General features: G+C 44.8%; 1 protein-coding gene and 1 long non-coding RNA gene across 3 annotated transcripts in view; one reads left to right on the forward strand and one right to left on the reverse strand.

Annotated features, from left to right (window-relative positions):
- The window catches only part of SLC16A10 (solute carrier family 16 member 10), a 141,176-nt gene that overhangs the window by 106,069 nt on the left and 13,899 nt on the right, over nt 1–21,208 (forward strand). For both annotated transcript variants that reach the window (XM_021091212.1, XM_021091215.1), the window contains 2 exons: nt 11,700–11,843; nt 20,019–20,247. In XM_021091212.1, the coding sequence (XP_020946871.1) occupies nt 11,700–11,843; nt 20,019–20,247 (373 nt within the window). The remainder of the gene's footprint in view (nt 1–11,699; nt 11,844–20,018; nt 20,248–21,208) is intronic.
- LOC110260579 lies at nt 1,220–7,347 on the reverse strand. Its single transcript, XR_002343826.1, has 3 exons — nt 7,206–7,347; nt 4,770–5,355; nt 1,220–2,076 (listed from the first exon to the last, which is right to left on the reverse strand). It is a non-coding gene; the product is annotated as an uncharacterized LOC110260579 (long non-coding RNA).

A 21,208-nucleotide genomic window follows, 5' to 3' on the forward strand; every position in this document is an offset into this window, starting at 1 on the left:
CTGTATGATTCCATTCAGATGAGGTGTCTAGAGTAGTTGTTATTTAATGGGTACAGAACTTCAGTTTAAGAAAATGAAAAAAAAATTTTTTTTTTTCCTTTTTAGGCCACACCTGTGGCATGTGGAGGTTCCCAGGCTAGAGGTCAAATCCGAGCTGTAGCTGCCAGCCACAACCACATGGGATCCGAGCTACATCTGTGACCAAACACCACAGCTCACAGCAACACCGGATCCTTAACCCACCGAGTGAGGTGAGGGATCGACCCTGCAAACTCACGGTTCCTAGTCGGATTTGTTAACCACTGAGCCGTGATGGGAACGCCGAGAAAATTAAAAAGTTCTAAAGATGGATAGGTGATGCTGATTGCACAAGAAGGTGAAAGTACTTAATGCCACTGAACTGTGGCAAAAAGGTAATGCTTGAGCACAACTCTATCAGAAAGATAAAAATAGCCTTCACAGATTCCTAAAACACCCCCAAAGGAGTGGTACTGTTCACATTGTGAATCAGTGTGCAATATTGGCTTGAAACCCAGAAACCGAAGCCCAAGCTCTTAGACTCAGAGGCAGAGCTTAATTTGACTCCAGAGACTCTCCCCCTACTATGTATGGGTAGACCTTTCAATTTTCAGTCCATTAGACGTTTTTCTCTCTGCTCTGCCAACTCTCTCAATCCAGGCCACTCAGGCTTTGTATTTTCTTATCTATCCTCCTGCAGGGTTTGGTCCTTTTCTTCCTGAACATTTTAAGATCACACACAAGATAGGACCGAACATGTTTAAAGTAATGTTAAGGAGTTCCCATTGTGGCTTTGAGGTAATGAACCCTGACTAGTATCCATGAGGACGTGGCTTCAATCCCTGGCCTCGCTCAGTGGGTTAAGGATCCGACGTTGCTGTGGCTGTGGTGTAGGCCAGTGGCTACAGCTCTGATTTGACATCTAGCCTGGGAATTTTCATATGCCACAGGTGTGGCCCTAAAAAGCCAAAATAAATAAATAAATAATGTTAATTACTACCCCTCAATTCTGAAAATTTTTATTCTTAAGAAAGGGTAAAAAATTGGGGTAGACAATCTCAGAAGTATGTGGAATGATAACAGTGGAGGGAAAACTGATCTGGGCCTAATCATAACAATTTTTAATCTTCATTCACATAAATTACCAAGAGTCTACACATCTTTCTTTGCTCAAGAAGAAACAGAACTGTTTAAGTTTTGGTAATTTACAGAATATATGGCTTATTAGCATTCTAGCCAGGGTCATTAAATAAAGTTATAAAATTACCCAGAATCCTAGTGATGTAAATACTTTCTGAAATTACCCCTTCTTATTTTAAGACTCTCTTAAACTTATAAAATTTAACCGCAATCGAACTACCCCTTTGTTGGGTGCATTTGCTCATTTTGGACTACTTTTCCAAATTCATACAGTTGAACTCTTGATTAGAAACTCCATAAACCACACCTGTCTCTCTGCATCTGTGTTTAGCTGATCGGTGATTTTTATCACCAGATAAATCCAGGAGTAAGTTTAAAAGAGCACATCCCCCCACCCCACCCCGTGCTTTTTTTTTTTTTTTAAAACAAATGCAAACATGGAGACGCATGATGCCACAGAACCAGGAGTCCACGCGTCACCATTGAGTGTCTTCAGAGGGCTCCACTGAGGGTTAGTCAGTCCGTCATGGAGCCAAGCTGTGGGTCATGGCCCAGCTCCCCACCAGCATCCTGACCAGAGTAGAGGCAGTTTTCCTCCTTCACATATAGCTACTATCTTAACACTTTCCAGCCCATTGGGTTCATCCAGACCAGCCAGGAACCAAGGGTCTGAGAGAGTGGTGACCCTGGTGTGCCAAGAATGATACTCCAAGAAAGAAACTGTTCAGAATCAAACTTGGGTTGAGGTGGAGTGAATAAAAATTTAAATAAACCAACAGGGAGTTCCCATCGTGGCTCAGCCATTACAAACCCGACTAGTATCCATGAGGATCCCTGGCCTTGCTCAGTGGGTTAAGGATGTGGCATTGCCGTGAGCTGTGGTGTAGGTTGCAGACTCGATATGCTGTGGTTGGGGCCCTAAAAAAAAAAAAAAAGAAAAGAAAATTTAAGTTACCTAAAAAATCCTAGTGGCTTATTTTCTGTTCTAAGATGAAGTCTATCTGAATTTCTGAAATTCAGGATTATTTGACCTGGCATCTAAATCCATAGTGGTTTTGACTGATCGTTCCTCTAAAACATTTTGCTAAAATTTTTATCAGCTCTAAATAATGCCGTGTCAGAGATGGACCTTTTCGTTTATTTTTTTAATCTAAGGAAAATTACTTTTGAAGCAAAAAGAAAAATAATAAAGGATTTAAAGAATTTTTAGAGTTAGAAAATGTTTTCATGGGGAAAAAAAATGTAATTGTAATGTATACATGTAAGGATAGCTTGATCCCCTTGCTGTACAGTGGGAAAAGAAAAAAAAAAAAAAGAAAATATTTTCAAAATCAGACCAAGATTTTCAAACCATCAGCCATCTTCCTTCCTTCCAAACTCTTCTCTTTCTACCCCTTGGTGGCTGTTAAATAGATCTTCCTGTATTGTATGCTCGTCCCTCTTTTTTCTCAGTCCTGACTTCCATGTGTCTTAATGCCATGTGTGATTTCTGGCACCATGGAAACCTGTCTTAATGACATGGAAAGACTGGCTGTTTCAAAAAGCAAACAGAGCCAACTACCCATGCCTCCTAGAGTCCTGCCAGGCCAAAGGTCTGCTCTCCACTGGGTCAGCTGCCTTGGCGGCAGGGGTACCTGCACCACGGGTTTAGTCACGACTAATATCTTATTAGTAAAAGGACACTTGGCTGCCAAGACAGTAGTCCTTCAAAATGTTGGCAGGCAAGGAAATTCCATGTTTTCAAGGACATTTGAAAGCTGTTGTATTTCAAAGGATAGTCGATCAGTTCATAGTTGAGGCTGACCTAATCAATGATTATCCTAATGCCCATATAGCCCTATTTCAATATTAAGATGTGAAAGGGTTTAATTGTATGTAGCCAACTCTGTGGACTTGGTTTTCTGCTATCTGCAGTCACCTCGCTGGGCTTGCTGGTGTGAGGTGCCCCTGTAAAAAAGTCCTCAGGGAATGTCCTACTGGTCTCATTTCCTTTTGTTTTCTTAGCAAAAACAGAAGATAGAGAAAACAGACAGGAAAAAGAACCCAAACCAAACTGTCATTCCATGCAGAAGATTGCTGTTCATCTTCCTTTGAAGTCAAAGGGTAGTGTAAAGTTTTGATTTGCAACCAAATCTGAGATTATCCATTAACCACTCTCGCAGGCCTCCTACTCCCTTGCAAATGTACATCTGATTTTTAAAGGGGTCAGGCTCTTTTCTTTGTGTTTACCTTTATAAATGTAGGCTTTAAGTCAAATGGTCTTTTAGAGTTAGAGAGTAGCTTTTCGGATGGTGAAAGGATGTATTCTTAGAAATTACTCTAACCTGCATGCAGATAAAAGGCACCCAACTGAAACTGCTCATCTCAAGAGTGAGCCTCAAGCGAGAGCTGTGAGCCCTGTATGCAGGTGGGAAGCTGCAGAGGTCCTCCTAAGTGCCAGAACCCCATTTGGGGGTGTACCATGGAATCATAAATGATACAGGTCCCCTATCCCCAGCAAGAGTTTATTCTCTTAGAGACAAAAGGGGTGCCCGTGACCACCTGTGATCCACCCTCTTCAGCTTGGTGGTGTGGATCTCAAGAGAAGGGCAGAGCGTCAGGGAATCAAATGCTCACAGACAAGGACAGATGAGGACTCTGCCTGGAATCTCCCAAAGGGCACAGTAATTGCAACAACCTGGATGATAAATAGTGGTATTAGGGCTCTTCCCCTTGGTTTCTGCAAAGGCAGTTGTCGTTCTCTTGGTCCCATAGCCTGCAGTGCTCTTTTGGGCCTGGTTTGACCCTGCTCTCCTGGTATTGCTAAAATACTGCCTTTGTTAGCACTTGATACTTGAGTCATTCAGCTGTTACTGCAAGTCCAGTGTCAGAAATAAAGCTAGTTACCTCTGCTTTATGTTTCCTATGGTTTTTCTCCTTTCTTAACTACTCTTTCCCAAAGACATATAGTTTAACTTGTATGTACCAAAGTTTTATCATATTTTTATGTAAACGATTACATGCATATTACATAAAAGGCATTAAACAGAAACCACCCATCCCCTTAAAAAGGTCAAGGGAGGACAGTGAGGCTGGTGGCCGTCAGTCATGGCAGAGCCAGATAACACAATCTTAGAAAACAGTACGGTTTTTTCTTTTCTTTTCTTTCTTTCTTTTTTCTTTCTTTCTGTCTTTTTTTGTTTTTTGTTTTTTTAGAGCTGCACTGGTGGCATATGGAGGTTTCCAGGCCAGGGGTCTAATCGGAACTACAGCTCTGGCCTACACCACAGCCACAGCAACATAGGATCTGAGCCGCATTTGCAACCTACACCACAGCTCACGGCAACGCCAGATCCTTTAACCCACTGAGAGAGGCCAGGGATTGAACCCGTGTCCTCATGGACACTAGCAGGGTTTGTTAATCGCCGAGCCACGACAGGAACTCCAACAGTACCGTTTTCTAAGGTAATAATGGGACTTCTGTACCAGTGGCCTCCTTGTTTTGCAGATGCCTACATCACTGGATTTCAGGGGCTTTTGTAAGTAAAGGGGCTTGGGATTCCCGTCTGTTGGGCCATCTTCTATTGTGAAACCATCTGTCGAAGAGAAGCTTGAGTTTCTAGTGTACTCACATCAGCTGTGCTGGAGCTGGTCTTGTCCTGTGGCTGCCCGTGGAGCTCTCCTCATGGCTGACTCAGCCAGAGGACGTGGCCTAGGTCCTCAGTGGAAGAGAATACTTGTGTCTCAGTGTCTGGCCCTGCAGCTCCTCGGTGGGGAAGAGGTGCAGGGGGGAGAAGCTGGGGCTGAGGCCAGTCCAGCGAGGCGGTCACTTTCTCAGGCTGCCACCTCTGACCTCTCAAAAGCGGATCTGCCTCAGGGCTCTGGTGAGGGGAGAACTTCCCCGTTCAGTTGGCTGGTCAGCAGCATGCCATCCACAGAGAGCTGTCTCAGCACTTATTAAAGTGGAGGTAGTTAGGAGGAAAGGGAGTTAACCATGAACTTGCTTGTCTCTTTTCCTTCTTTTTCACTCATGGATAAAGAAGGGGCAGATATTGTGGGATCGAAGTTCTTGGTTATCTCTGGATAACAAAACAATAAATAGGGTGTCACACAATCCAGAAGTGACTTCTTTGGTTAGCGAGAGTTGTTGTTTGAATGAGGCAGAAGTTTCAAGCTGTCAGTCAGCAGAGTCTGGCAATCCCTGAGAGGTGTGCAGCCCTGGAGTAAATAGATGTTTGAGAATAGAAATGAAAGACTAATTCCTACATATCTGGATAAAGTTTATTTATTTATTTATTTATTTTTAGGGCCACACCTGCGGCATATGGACGTTCCCAGGCTAGGGGTCCAGTTGGAGCTGCAGCTGCCAGCCTGCACTACAGCCACAGCAACGCAGGATCCGAGCCTTGTCTGCGACTTATGCCGCAACTCATGGCAATGCTGGATCCTTAACCCACTGATCGAGGCCAGGGATCAAACATGCATCCTCAGGAAAATGGGTCAGGTTCTTAACCCGCTGAGCCACAATGGGAACTCCTGGATAAAGTTTACTTTAAACATTTACTGGACAAGATGTTATCCCCTGTGTAGATAGTTTCTTCTGATGGAGCTTTGTCTTGGTTTAAATAAGTTAGATTAAATATGGAAACATCTTTTCAACATGCATGTGACTCTGTTGGAAATAGCAGTTTCACCCAATATTCATGCCTTCTGCTAAACTGAAATGTGTGCCAGGCTCCAGAGGATGAGGTATGGGCAGGGATTTGTGAACTAGTTGGTAGCAATCATGGGAGGCCCAGGCTGCACGTAGAGCACACCAGCTCTCCTGAGTACCACTCCCTCCATGAGGAAGGGTCTCTCAGGCCCAGGGATGCAGCACCCCCAGATTCTGTTCTCTAGTCCCCCAGATACCCTCACTTCCTGACAAACAAAACCAAAAACCCCCACGACGTTTTTATTTTGCAAATTTTGGATGAGGGTGGGGAAATAGCTATTAGAAGCTTGAAGTTCACGCTTCATTTAAACAACCATGACAAGAGTAACAAAATTCAATGAAATAATGCTTCTCATAGCTGAAGAACTAAGTTTCCACTTAAGCATAATTTGAATTTACCAAATTTGCTTTATTTCAAAAGACTGAAAACATTTTACCTTATTACTTCTTTTAAGGATTACGAACTAGAGCAGGGGTAGGAGTTCTCTTGTTGGTACAGCAGGTTAAGGATCTGGTGTTGTCACTGCAGCAGCGCAGGTCACTGCTTTGTCTCGGGTTTGACCTCTGGCCTGGGAACTTTTACATGCCATGAGTGTGCCCAAAAAGAAAAAGGTAGAGCAGGGGATGGAGTTCCTATGTGGCTCAGCGGTAACAAACCCAACTAGTATCCATGAGGATGTGGGTTCAATCCCTAGCCTTGCTCAGTCGGTTAAGGATCCAGTGTTCCATGCACTGTGGTGTAGGTCACAGATCCCGAGTTGCTGTGGCTGTGGTGTAGGCTGGCATCTACAGCTCCGAGTCGACCCCTAGCCTGGGAACCTTTTTAGGGTGTGGCCCTAAAAAGCAGGAAAAAAAAAAGGAAAGCAGGGGAAAAAAGAAACTACTAAGAAAGGAGAACATCAGTTTGGCAGGCGGTTGTTTTTAGTTTTATCAAAAGAATGACTGGTAAATGCAGTCTCTTTTGAATACTAAAGAATGCTTCTTAAGGGGAGTTCCCATTGTGCCACCCCATAAATGAATCCGACTAGTAACCACGAGGACATAGGTTTGATTCCCAGTCTCGCTCAGTGGGTTAAGGATCCACCGTTGCTGTGAGCTTTGGTGTAAATCACAGATGTGGCTAGGATTCAGTGTTGCTGTGGCTGTGGTGTAGACTGGCAGCTATGGTTCAGATTCGACTCCTAGCCTGGGAATTTCCATATGCTGCAGGTGCAGCCCTAAAAAGGAAGAAAAAAAAAAAAAAGAATATCTCTTTAAAAGTTATACTAAGTCCTTTCGGTGTTTCCTGAAGTGGATTTAGAGTCTGGACTCAAATTCCAAATAAAGTTGATGAACACACACAAATACATCTCACCTGCCTTCTATCAGGTTATTCGTTTTCTTCAGAATTGAACTGGAATCCATCTCTGATAAGGACCTAGAAGAATTAGGCAGTTTGAGGTAACTTTTTTTTTTTTTTTTTTTTGTCTTTTTGCCTTTTTTCTAGGGCTGCTTTCTGCGGCATATGGAGGTTCCCAGGCTAGGGGTCTAATTGGAGCTGTAGCTGCTGGCCTACGCTAGAGCCACAGCAACGCCAGATCCAAGCCTCGTCTGCGACCTACACCACAGCTCACGGCAACACTGGATCCTCAACCCACTGAGCGAGGCCAGGGATCGAACCTGCAACCTCATAGTTCCTAGTCGGATTCGTTAACCACTGAGCCATGGGAACTCCTGAGGTAACTTTTATCAATAGCTGTTTTATCTTTGAGGCCACAAGTGAATCGTAGACCATGTCTTGTAGCCATGTTTTTAAAAGTTAAAAAAAAAACAACAACCCACAAATGAAATGTGCCAGGTGAGGCAGCAGCTGGACAGAGGCTCGGAGGCATAGCAGGGAGGACTTATTGGTTAAACTAGGAGCTTGAGCTTCACCCTGAAGGCTGTGGGGCCATAAAAGAATCTTAAGCAGAGCAGTGTTGTTTTTAATGTTGAACTTGATCTGGTGATCTGTGGGAATACAGACTAGAGATTTGGGAGTGGGAGTTCTAACAGGAAGGTTTTTTGTTTCTTTGTTTGTTTTTGCTTTTTTTTTTTTTTTGCTTTTAAGGGCTGTACCTGCAGTATATGGAAGTTCTCAGGCTAGGGGTGAAGTCAGAGCTACCGCCGCAGGCCTACACCACAGCCACAGCAACACCAGATCCCTGACCTACTGAGTGAGGGCAGGGATTGAACCCGCATCCTCATGGATCCTAGTTGCATCGTTTCCACTGTGCCACAACGGGAACTCAAGGAAGCATGTTAAAGGCTATTGTAATGGTCTAGGTAAGGAGTGATAACCCAAAGTAAAACACTGTAGGGAACATGGACCGCAGGAGGTGTGGCTGAGAGATCCAGAGGTAAAATAATCCGAATTTAGTGGTGATGCTGGATCAGGAGGGCGGGCTCATCTAGGATGGTTGTCCAGTTTCTACCTGGGGAGTTGGGCCACCAGGCGTGTTAACTGGAGTGGAGGGAGGCAGCTTGTGGGGGCAGGTGGGTGCAGCAGGGGGCGTGCTGGCTTCGGTGTGCCTCTGGGACAGGCTGGTAGGGATGTCTGGGTCACATAGACGAGTCTGCTTATGTGTAGTTAGATGCCAGAAAGTTTGTGCAGGAACACTCAAAACTTAAGGTGCCAGCGAAAACTGGGCAGTAACAAGGACAGGGATGGATGGGTCAGGTAATCAAGAAAGCTCTATGGAAAAGGTGGGGCTTAAGCGGAGTCTTTAAAAGTCAGTAAAAGAGGCAGCAGAAATGCGTCGACGAGAAGCTATCAGACGTAAAGTTTAAGCAACACCGTGAGTAAGCCCTTCCTGCTGGGCCAGATGGGATTACGGCTGAGATCAAAGCTGGCCTAATGCAGTTTGTAGACCTGTTGTGTTTGGCATGCATGGGGTTGGTCATGCAGTGTTGTGAGTTTTAGTTAGATGCCAGCATTTCCACACAGAAATCCAGGTTTCTGACTTCTCTTTAAAATAAAAGGTGGCTGTAAAGTTGATTTGGCAGCACAGCAGTCCTAGGGAGTTCCCTTGTGGCGCAGTGGTTTGGGGTGCTGCTGTGGCAAGTGTTCGATCCCTGGCCCCGGAACTTTCATATGCCATCGGTGCAGGCAAAAAACAAAAAAAACCCAGAAAGCCACTGGTGGTCCTGTATGGTAGTGGTCGACTGAGTGTATGCTCTCCCTCTCCAGTGTGTCTGTTTCACTTTTTTTTTTTGTCTTTTGTCTTTTTTGTTGTTGTTGTTGTTGTTATTGTTGCTATTTCTTGGGCCGCTCCCGCGGCATATGGAGGTTCCCAGGCTAGGGGTTGAATCGGAGCTGTAGCCACCGGCCTACGCCAGAGCCACAGCAACTCGGGATCCGAGCCGCGTCTGCAACCTACACCACAGCTCACGGCAACGTTGGATCGTCAACCCACTGAGCAAGGGCAGGGACCGAACCCGCGACCTCATGGTTCCTAGTCGGATTCGTTAACCACTGCGCCACGACGGGAACTCCACTTTTTTTTTTTTTAATATGAGTTTTATTTTTTTCCACTATGATTGGTTTGCTGTGTTCTGTCAATTTCTACTGTACAGCAAAGTGACCCAGTCATACACACATATTCTTCTTCTCACATTATCCTCCATCATGTTCTATCACAAGTGGCTAGATATAGTTCCCTGTGCTATACAGCAGGATCTCATTGCTTATCCATTCCAAATGCAATAGTTTGCATCTACTGACCCCAAACGCCCAGTCCATCCCACTCCCTCCTCCTCCCCCTTGGCAACCACAAGTCTGTTCTCCAAGTCCGTGAGTTTCTTTTCTGTGGAAAGGTTCATTTGTGCCGTACATTAGTTTCCATATATAATGGAAACTAATGTACGGCATTTGTCTTTCTCTTTCTGACTTAATTCACTTAGTATGGTATTTGTCTTTCTCTTTCTGACTTAATTCACTTAGTATGAGTCTCTAGTTCCATGTATGTTTCATTCTTTTATGCTGTTTGCCTGAGTCCTCTAGACATTTGAGTTTTCTGAGTCCAGGACTGGTGGGTAATAAAGTTACAGAGATACATTACTGACAGATTATGGAGGGCTTTTGAGGGTGGGGGAGGGCAGCACCCATGGCACATGGATGTTCCCCAGCCAGGGATCAAACCCGCACCAAAGCAGTAACCAGAGCCACATCAGTGACAACACCAGATCTTTAACCTGCTAAGCCACTGGGGGGAACTCCAATATGGAAGGTTTTTAACATCAAACTAAGGGTATAAATGTAGTCCATGGGCAACTGATGAATAAGGGATTGATGAGACTGAAGCTATAAGAAGGAGAATTATTCTGGACCAGTGTGAAAATTCAGAAGTTAGGGAGAACAGTGAGCTAGTTTTGAAAAGGAAAAGACAGATATGATGGTGTTGGTATATCCAGGTAGGCTTAAAAAATGCAAAACAGAGGAGTACCTGTTATGGCTTAGTGGTAACAAACCTGACTAGTATCCATGAGCACACAGGTTCGATCCCTGACCTTGCTAAGTGGGTTAAAGATCCATTGTTGCCGTGAGCTGTGGTGCAGGTTGCAGATGCGACTTGGATCTGGCGTTGCTGTGGCTGTGGTATAAGCCGACAGCTACAGCTCCAATTCACCCCCTACCCTGTGAACTTCCATGTGCCATGAGTGAGGCCCTAAAAAGAACCCCCCCCCCCAAAAAAAATGTGAAATGGAAGTCTTTTAAGGAGATGATACCTAGAAAGGCTCCAAGTGCCACATGCAAACCATCTGGACCACTGAGCCTTCTGGGAAATGTGCTTTGCAGGCTTTTAGAATTCAGGCTGATGTTCAGGGTAGAACAGTGAGTCTGATTGTTTGAAACAACTGTGTGATTTCAGAGAAAGCAGTGGGAGTACAGACATGTTCTGTCCTTGCTGTGAGCACGGACAGGGGCTCAATGAGCAAGGGGTGGAAAGTGGGAGCAAAGTTTTTGTTACGGGGTGCTGATCCTAGGGTTTTGTCACCCGTTGTAACACCTGCTAGTCACTCCTTTTAAAACATTGTCAGGTTGTGAATTTGCAGTCACTGCTCTAAGTAGACAGTAAATTGAGAGGAAAGGTCCTTTTTTAAAAAAATGACTATATTAACATCTTATCACTATTAACTGTGTGTCAGGCCCTAAGTTCTTTGCATAGATTTTTTTTTTTTTTTTGGTCTCTTTTGAGGGTGGGGGAGGGCATGCCAAACACAACTTTATATATTTATCCTGGGAGCTCCAGTATAACTTATTTCAGTTTGATTCAGGTCCTCCTAGAAGAGATGAAACCCCAGAATTGAGCCTTAAATTGCCTTTCAGGGGAGCAGATGGTGGGCTGGGTCCCTGGGTGAGTGACCTTGAGGGAGGACAAGGCAGCAGCATGATGTGTCCAGAGGTCTCTTTTCTTCCTTTAGCTTATGGCCAGTGGTAACCAATAAAGGGTGTGCTGTTTACCATTTATTTGCAATTTTTAATAACCCTCTTATATAAATTCTTATTTCATGGAGTTCTCTGGTGGCTCAGCGGGTTAAGGATCCAGCCTTGTCACTGCTATGGCACAGGTTCAGTCCCTGACCTGGGAACTTGTGTGCGTCCTGGATGTGACCAAAAAAAAAAAAAAAAAAATCTTATTTATACAAGGTAAACCATGTTAGCTTTTCTTCATGTGTTCTCATGAGAAATTATCACAGAAAAATAGAAACTTGGAGGTGGGTAAGGGTCGATAACATGGTCAAGACCCCAAGGCATTTGCAGAAAGCTTCAAAGCTCATCAGGTTTTCCTGCCAGGTTCACTGTGGCTTCTTTCTCTCTGGTCTGCAGATGAAACATATGAATGACAGGTTTCAAGATGAGAAGAATAAAGAGGTGGTTCTCATGTGCATTGGTATCACTTCCGGAGTCGGACGGCTGCTTTTCGGCCGGATTGCTGATTATGTGCCTGGCGTGAAGAAAGTTTATCTACAGGTACTTGCTTAATAAGCCTTTCCCCCCACCCCCAGGACATTTTTCCTTGTCACCTAATGGCTCACTATATTTACTCATTTGCTTAAATTCTTCGGTAAAAATGAGAATTTTTTAGAACCTAGCTATTTTTACAAGCAGTTTTTCAAGGGCATAATTAGTTATGAGTGTTGGGTTTTCAACATGAGAAACTGGCGAACAGACTACAATCTTCCATGTTTTGTCATGGAAATCCACCCAACCAAAATGTTTTTTGCCTATTGCTTTTTCTAAGAATGGTTTATTTTTGGCATAGTTCTCATAGTCATGTGCCTTTTGCAATACCTTATGAAATCTGGGGGGCGGGGGGGTGTCTTTTGAGTTTCTTTACTGCAGATTGCCTTCTGGGTGTGGCAGGGCGTGCTATTCCAAGATCATATTAACATTCACTTGAGGAGTTCCCGTCGTGGCGCAGTGGTTAACGAATCCGACTAGGAACCATGAGGTTGCGGGTTCGGTCCCTGCCCTTGCTCAGTGGGTTAAGGATCCGGCGTTGCCGTGAGCTGTGGTGTAGGTTGCAGACTCGGCTCGGATCCCGAGTTGCTGTGGCTCTGGCGTAGGCCGGTGGCTACAGCTCCGATTCAACCCCTAGCCTGGGAACCTCCATATGCCGCGGGAGCGGCCCAAGAAATAGCAACAACAACAACAACAACAACAAAAAGACAAAAGACAAAAAAAACCCAAAAAACAAAAAACAAAAAAACATTCACTTGACAAAGATTTCAGTGACTCCTCCATGCCAGATACTGTGCTGGATGCTACAGGTGAAACCTGGTCTGTGCGCTCAGTAGCCAGTGGTCTCCCGGGAAGACAGACAAAGTGGTGCTGCAGCACAGAGGTATACTGGGTAGGCTAGGTAGGGGCCAGAGAAACATAGCCCAGGAAAGGTCTGAGCAACCTTCCTGGGTTGGTGGAGTATTAAGAGGCGAGTAATATAGTTAAATAGATTTAAATGGCTAGGAAAAGTAGGGAAGGGTGTGGGAGTTCCCTTCATGGCTCAGCTGTCAATGAACCTGACTAGGATCCATGAGGACACAGGTTCGATCCTTGGCCTTGCTCAGTGGGTTAAGGAACCAGCATTGCCATGAGCTGTGCTGTAGGTCACAGACGAGCCTTGGATCCCACCTTGCTGTGGCTCTGGCGTAGGCCAGTAGCTGTAGCTCCAATTCGACCCTCTAGCCTGGGAACCTCCATATGCCTCAGGGGTGGCCCTAAAAACCAAAAAAAAAAAAAAAGTAGGGAAACGTGTTTAAGCAGAGGAAACCACATGGCAAAGAGATGGAAGTGTGACATTGTCTGTTATGTCCAGGAAGCGGAATGTTTGAATGGACTAAGGAGAGAATAGCAGAATGACTGCTGGGGGTTAGGCAGGGGTAAGTCGGGAAGGGCTTTTATGAACATGAAAGAGGCTGAGGCCTGTCCTGAGATCTACCAGGAGCCATTAGGGATTTCAAGCAAGGGAGTGAGAGGACATGAATTATATTTTATAAATTTCAGGAGTTCCTGTTGTGGCTCAGTGGTTAATGAATCCGACTAGGAACGATGAGGTTGCAGGTTTGATCCCTGACCTCGCTCAGTGGGTTAAGGATCCGGTGTTGCCATGAGCTGGGGTATAGGTCGTAGACTTGGCTCGGATCCCACGTTGCTGTGGCTGTGGTGTAGGCCGGCAGCTACAGCTCTGGTTCAACCCCTGGCCTGGGAACTTCCATATACCATGAGCGTGGTCCTAAAAAGACAAAATAAATAAATAAAATAAAATAAAAATAAAACTAGACAGTAGTGAAGTTTATACAACCTTATTAATGCACTAAACCCCACTGTGAATTGTTCACTTTAAATGGGTGAATTCTATGGCATGTTAAATTACATTTCAATAAATCTCTTATCCTAAAAGAATGTGGAGGCAAAGAAAAAGATTGAAACAGTCTAGGCAGGAAGAACCAGAGCAGAGATGTTGGGATCAAACAGAGTAAAATATGGGTACAGGGAATGCGAATTCAGTGGAGCCACCTAAGCTGGGCCTGAGATTTGTGACTCAGGAAGCCGTGGAGGGTTTTGCCATTTTATCAAGATCCATAATTCAGTAACTTAGAGATGATGAGTTCGTTTTTGTCATTTTAAGTTTGCAGTGCTTGTGGGGAAGCCAAGCTGAGTTTGGATGGAGCTCATGAAAGAGTGTGGCTAAGAGATCTGTGGGACTGTGGGATTCATGGGCTTGTGTGGGGTGACTGGAGAGTGTGGAAGGGAGACGTGAAGGGCGTGGCCAAACTGATCGGAAAAAGTGGGGCACATGGTGGTTCTGGGGGCAGGAGTAGTCAGTAGGGTCAGTAGTGCGAAGGCAGTCCCATTAAAGATGGAAAGGTTTTCACTGGATTTAAGATAGAGAAGTTTCAGTGGGGTGGCAGGTGCAAAAGACTGATCATGACCAGCTGATTAAGTGGAAATGTAGGCAACTTTGTCCAAGAGCCTGGCTGTGAAAGGAGGTAAAAGGGAGCCAAAGGGGAACTTGGGGCTGGGGAGGGCACATCGGCTCACTGTAGAGATAAGAGGCGGTATGTGAGCAGGGCCTAGGAGGAAAGGTGGGACTTGGGCGCAAGACAAAGATTGGAAGAGGTATTGATTACAGATAAATTGCCACTGATTGATGTGAAGTAACAGCCACCCCTCCGCATGCTGGACAGGGAACGAAGTGCCCCACATACATCATCTCCTTTATTTCCTGTCCAGCCCTTTGAGGAGGGGACCAGCACTACTTCCACTTAGGGATGATAATGCTGAGGATCAGAGAGACTGCCTCACTGTAGGTGCCTGTGTTTATGTCCAGGCCGGGAGTCAGCCACAGGAAGAATCCTGTCATCACACAGCTGGAAGGAAATTCAGACAGCTGGTAGAATGCCACTTTTTAAAGTAGTTACGGTGCGATGATCATTCCCCCTTTTATTAATACCTAACTGTGAATATCCCTGTCCAACATTTAGCGAACATGGCTCAAGTATCAACGTCGCCCTCTAATGGACAACTGTTGTATTACAGACTTCTGGTTTCCTTTGATTTACTAAAAAAAATTCTGGAATTCCCAAGGTGGCTCAGTGCTCATGAACCCAACTAGTATCCCATGAGAACTCGATTCTATCTCTGGCCTCACTCAGTAGGTTAAGGATTTGGTGTTGCTGTGAACTGTGATGTAGGTCACAGATGCAGCTTGGATCTGGCTGTGATCTAGGCTAGCAGATGCAGCTCCCATTCAACCCCTAGCCTAGGAACCTCCATGTGCCTCGGTTGCAGGCCTAAAAAGACACACACACACACACAAAATTGAGTGCCTCCTGTGCCCCAGGCACCATCCTAGATGCTGGTGGGGTGATACTAACAAGACAGACATGGTCCCTGAGTTCCTGGAGCCAGACTTGACACGGGAAAAAGCTGGGCGTGTCTGGGGACTTGAGAAGACAGGGAGAGTGGCCTGGACCAGGCTGGAGGGAGCACGGCTCAGCAGGAGGAGGGGCCACATTAAACAGGGCCTTGACATCCAAGATGAAGGGTTTTCCCTTTAAGTGTAGTACGTCTTTGTTGGAGAATGAAGTGATTTTATATCTTAAAGTCACAGCGGCTGCTCTGCGTGTGGAGGATGGATTACTGGGAGGGAAGCAAAAGTGTAAGCAGGGAGTGCGCCCAGTTAGGAGATCAGTGTGTCCAGGTTAGAGATGATGGAGGCCCAGACTACGGGGCTACGATAGATGAAGTCCTGGTACATTTAAAATCAACACTGTACTCCAAAACAACTCTAGCGAGTTCCCCCCTAAAGGTGGGGCAGTCAGGCCATTTACAACATTTTGGGGGCACATATGTTAGTGTTTCATGTAATTTACAGAAGAAAATGTAGCCTTTGCTAACTCATCCCACGTCTGGTCTGTGGTTACACAGCAGTGAGTTAGGAGTCAGGAATTTCATTTGGGATGGAAGGCTCACCACAACCTGGCTTCTTTTAGGTTGTCTCTGGTTTTTTTCAACCATGTGTGGTACACATATGGCAGCACATGCTGAGTCACAGGCGAGACACCTGCAGACCAGAGAGGCCTCCAGTGTGTCCTGTGCTTCGGGGAGCCAGCGCCGGCTCCATGCTGTGACATAGTGGTACAGGAGCCAGTACAGGCCACGCCCCATAGGCAGCTGGGCTCCCGCCTCCACATCACTCCCCATAGCTCTGTCCTCTTTCCTGCTGCCCTATCAGACTTCAGTGAGGTTTTTTTTTTTCTTTGTCCTTTTAGGACCACACCCTCAACATATGGAGGTTCCCAGGCTAGGGGTCCAGTCGGAGCTGTAGCTGCCGTCTACGCCATGGTCACGGCAACACGGGATCCGAGCTGAGTCTGCGGCCTACGCCACAGCTCATGGCAATGCCGGATCCTTAACCCACTGAGCAAGGTCAGGGATCGAACCTGAGTCCTCACTGATGCTAGTTGGGTTTGTTAACTGCTGAGCCACCACGGGAACTCCCAGTGAGGTTTCTGATTCTCGGCTCTGTCTTCTCCGCTTCGACCAGCTCCAGTGCTGCCTGCATGCTTATTCCTTTTCTCTCCCTCTCGCCCTGCCTGGGCATCCGCCCTTTGGCCCAGCATTTAAGGGTTGGAACGCACCTTCTTTGCCTGGTCTTCATTGGCATGTGTCTCCTCAGACAAGCCTCCCCCCGCTTTCATCAGTTACAGCTCAGCCGTGTGGGGTCTTGGTAGTTCTCATCCCCTCCAGTCCCTGTGACACTGGGTTTGAGTAGCAGCCAGGCCCAGAACACACTTCACAACCTGCCACATGGCCTTCTCTGGAGCACAGTCACCTTGGATTTGGGAGGCGGCAGAGCAGAAAAGCGCAGGCTCTGGGCTGAGATATGACTGGTCTCCAGATCGGACAGAGAGCTGTGTGATGCTGCATGGTGACAGCTTGTGTAAAGTGCCACTAGAGCGGATCACAAATAAATCCTTGCTTAGATGATGTTTTAACTGAAGCAGATCCTGGATCAGGTCTCGAGTAAGGCGATTTTGCTTATCCTGGTTTGGACATCTTTGTTTATAGGTCACAAATATATCTTACACTTTTGCTTAAGAGTTCTGTATTTAAACTTCTATCAAAGTCCTGTTCCTGGTATTTTCAGTCTAACAATTCTAAGTGCTGAGGGAGGAGATGACTGAACCATACTATACAGAAAAAAAATAGTTAAAGAAAATCTTCAAAGAGGTTCCGGGGTACTTTCTTGGGAGAGGAAAGGTGTGTCCTGGTATCTTTTGACCATCTTTCTTAACTTCAAAGGCCTGTCTTTCTAGTCACCATTAAATTACTGCAGATTTGTGTCTTTAATACGTAACTGTTTCAAAAGTGTGAGAGTGTTTTTCAAAGGTGAGGAAGTTGTAACTCTAGTGAAAGAATTGAAAATTCTGGATTTAGATCACTTCCCCGTTGTGTCAGATTTCTCTGTGCCATGGAGCTACTGAAGTGTGGACACCACATCTCTGGACATAGAGTAGACAAACCCAATAACGTGTGTGCACAGGAATGGTCTGGGAGGATCATCAAATTGTTGAGAGGTTATCCTTGACAAGGAATGTGGGCAGGGTTGAGAGTGGAGGGGCTTGAGGGAAGAAGACTTTCATATATCACTGTCTACATTTTTCTAAGATATTACTGTGTTTATTTTTCTAAGATTTGAACTTTTTCAAGAATGTACTCCTGAATAACTTTTGTAATTAAGACAATTTTTTTATAATTTAGAAAAATTACTTCCTTTCAGGAATTCCCATCGTGGCTCAGCAGTAACAAACCCAATGAGTATCCATGAGGACTCAGGTTCAATCCCTGGCCCCACTCAGTGGGTTGGGGATCCAGTGTTGCCATGAGCTGTGGACACGGCTTGGATCTGGCATTGTTGTGGCTGTGGTGTAGGCTGGTGGCTGTGGCTCCGATTTGTCCCATAGCCTGGGAACTTCTATGTGTCGCAAGTACAGTCCTTAAAAAAAAAAAAAACTTTGAGATCTATCTTCCTATGTAAGCTTCTCTTCTGATTGAAGTGGAAAGAACTGCTAAGTGTTCCCCAGTTTTTTTTGGGGGGGGGTCGTTTTGTTCCTTTTTTGTTGTTGTTCATTTGAGCATTTTATGTTTTTCTGAAGATACTTTGGGATAGAGGTTTACCAAACATAAGCATTTCCAAAATGGTATCCAAATATTTAGCAACTCCCTGGCCTGAATAAGGAAATGATTATTCTCACTGAGGCTGTGGCACTGGGGCCAGTTCCTCCTCCAGCAGAAACAGTGGGGCAAGCCGAACAGACTCCCTGTGAAGCATTTGCAATGGATGGGTGTGCTTTAGAAGAAGCCAACCACTTGGCTGTGGCCTCAACACTTCCCTTTAGTGTGATGGACCGGCCTGCAGGCCTCTGCTGCCAGCTACTGGGTTCCTAGCCAGAAGCCCCGAAAATCTGGAAACTTTATATTGAATATATTTATAGGAGCAACACTTGATTCTAACTGTGGCCCGTTGTGCGTCTGCCTCTGAAAGTGCCTTCTGCTTATTCAGGTGCAGCTCATTTATCCTCTGCAGCCGTATGTTTTCCTGAGCAAAATACCCACTGACATTTCTCCAAAAACACTCTCTTTATGACAGAAATGGGAAAGGTAATAGGAAAAAAATATTTTTTTTTCATTCTTGGGTACATAAACTAATTCAAGCAGGAGGTTATTCCTGTAGAGCCTATAACATTGACAAAAGATGTCTCCTTGTATGGATGTTTTTAAGAAACAAAAGCAAGCAAGACTTCACCAGTCTATGCCAATGTCAGTGGCAGAGCCTAGAAGAGAATTAGGAACCTTTGAATCCCTTCTTTAAATCTAACCAGAGCTACTGTGTTCGGAGGAAAAAGATTGTATGTAATACCAAATTTATTCACCTTTCAAACTGGGGCCCAGTATCTATAGATGAGCAGGTATTTGGGGGAGTGGTGAGCCCCTCTGTGCAATGTGCCAGTAAGCCTGTGCTCCGTGTGGCTGGAGGGTCCCTGTGTGGGAAACAGGCATGTCCTCGCCGGCTTGGCCCCCGCACCTCCCAATGTATCTACATCCCAGATAATCTCACCTGCTGGGAAAAAGCAGCCTTTCTCACTGTTACAGCTACAAATAAGGTAAAAATGGCTAGCTATTTTCTGAGAAATGCTAAAGAATAAATGTGTAAATTTCTATAAATACAATTCTTAAGGGAAAAACAAGAAATTTTGCTTTTAAATAACTAACAATAATGATTGTTTTAAAAATTTAACAGGTTTTTTTTTTTTTTTTTTTTTTAAATTTTCTTTAGGGCTGCACCCATGGAATATGGAACTTCTCAGACTAGGGGTCTAATCGGAGCTGCAGCTGCCAGCCTGCACCACAGCCACAGCATCTCGGGATCCTAGCCACATCTGCGACCTACATCACTGCTGACGGCAACGCCGGATCCTTTAACTCACTGAGCGAGGCCAGAGATTGAACCTACAGCCTCATGGCTACTAGTCAGGTTGGTTTCCACTGCACCACCATGGAAACTCCTAAATATCTAAAACTTATACCACCGTATTCCCCAAACTGGAAGCTCTGTTATGTGAAGGACAAATCTGGGTGGCATATTTTCATTGTGCAAAGGACTAGTAATGATAAGTGCATACAGTTTCAGAGGTAAAAGTTTTAAATCAAATGTTTTAAAAAATAAATAAATAAATCATATATTTGATGAGTGCATTTGAGCTGATTTCAAAGAGCTGTTAATCAAAGAGCAAATACTTATTGAGCACTGACAAGGTACAAGATCCTTAAGCCTTATACTGTAGTCCCAAGATGACTTTTGTACACATTCTGACCTCAAAGAGCTTACGGCCTAGAAAGTATATACAAAGTATATAGAAATAGACTTTCCTCTTGTTCCTTAATGCAAATACTGACGAAGTGCTAAGAAAGTCACAGGAGATGATTATGGGAGTTGATTATGCATATAAAATCAGAGTGAACTGGGTGGGGGAGGTGACTAACCGGTAACCACTTAAAAGTCCTAAGCATGTCACTCAGTAATCCTGACACTGCTCCCTTTTCCAGAGAGCTGAGGTGACATTTTGGTGTCTGTCCTAGGTCCTCTCCTTTTTTTTCATTGGTCTGATGTCCATGATGATTCCGCTGTGCAGCATCTTTGGGGCCCTCATTGCTGTCTGTCTCATCATGGGTCTCTTCGATGGATGCTTCATTTCCATTATGGCGCCCATTGCCTTCGAGTTAGTTGGTGCCCAGGATGTCTCCCAAGCCATTGGATTTCTGCTCGGATTCATGTCTATACCCATGACTGTGGGCCCACCCATTGCAGGTAAATTATATTAAATTACAGCATTTTCTCCCGTAGGTCTCACTTATATGTTAAATATATTACAGTGTATTGGTTACTCGTCTCTTGCTTTTGTATATGCCATATCTATAACATAGTAAGACTAGCTGTAGATGGCACATTGGAAAACTTTGCTGAGGAGCCCTTCTTATCCTTATTGGTAAAATACGCAACAAAATATGGAGCAGTTTGCTTCTGTACTTTAGTTTTCATAGTTCCTGTATATACTTAGTATGTCTTTTCAAGGAATAGGAATCCTTTTTTAGAAGAGGTGAAGATTCTTTCTGAAAGGTTTTTAAATGTGTATGCTTTGTGTAAGAGATCATATCCCTCTGAGAAATAATGAAAAATAAGGGTAGGAACCACCCAAATATCCATCAGCAGATAAATGGATAAACAAAATATCCATACAATGGAGTATTAATCAGCTATAAAAAGGAATCAAGTACTGTACTAATACATGCTACCAGGTAGATGCACTTCAGATATTATGCTAAGTCAAATAAGTCAAATACAAAAGGTCACATAAATGGACTCATATTCAGAATAGGTAAATCCAAAGAGACAGAGAACAGACTGATGGTTGCCAGTAAGGTGGAGGGAAGGGGGATTAGGGAGTAACTGCATAATATGTATAGAATTTCCTTCTGGTGTGATAAAAATATTTTGGAACTAAATCGAGGCGGTAGTTGTACAACACTGTGAATATGCAAAATGCCACTAAAATGGTGAATTTTATGTTACGTGAATTTCAGCTTTAAAAATCTTCTGAATGAGGGAGTTCCCGTCGTGGCGCAGTGGTTAACGAATCCGACTAGGAACCATGAGGTTGCGGGTTCGGTCCCTGCCCTTACTCAGTGGGTTAACGATCCGGCGTTGCCGTGAGCTGTGGTGTAGGTTGCAGACGAGGCTCGGATCCTGCGTTGCTGTGGCTCTGGTGTAG

Source organism: Sus scrofa, chromosome 1 (genome assembly GCF_000003025.6).
Source record: "Sus scrofa isolate TJ Tabasco breed Duroc chromosome 1, Sscrofa11.1, whole genome shotgun sequence".
NCBI lineage: Eukaryota > Metazoa > Chordata > Mammalia > Artiodactyla > Suidae > Sus > Sus scrofa.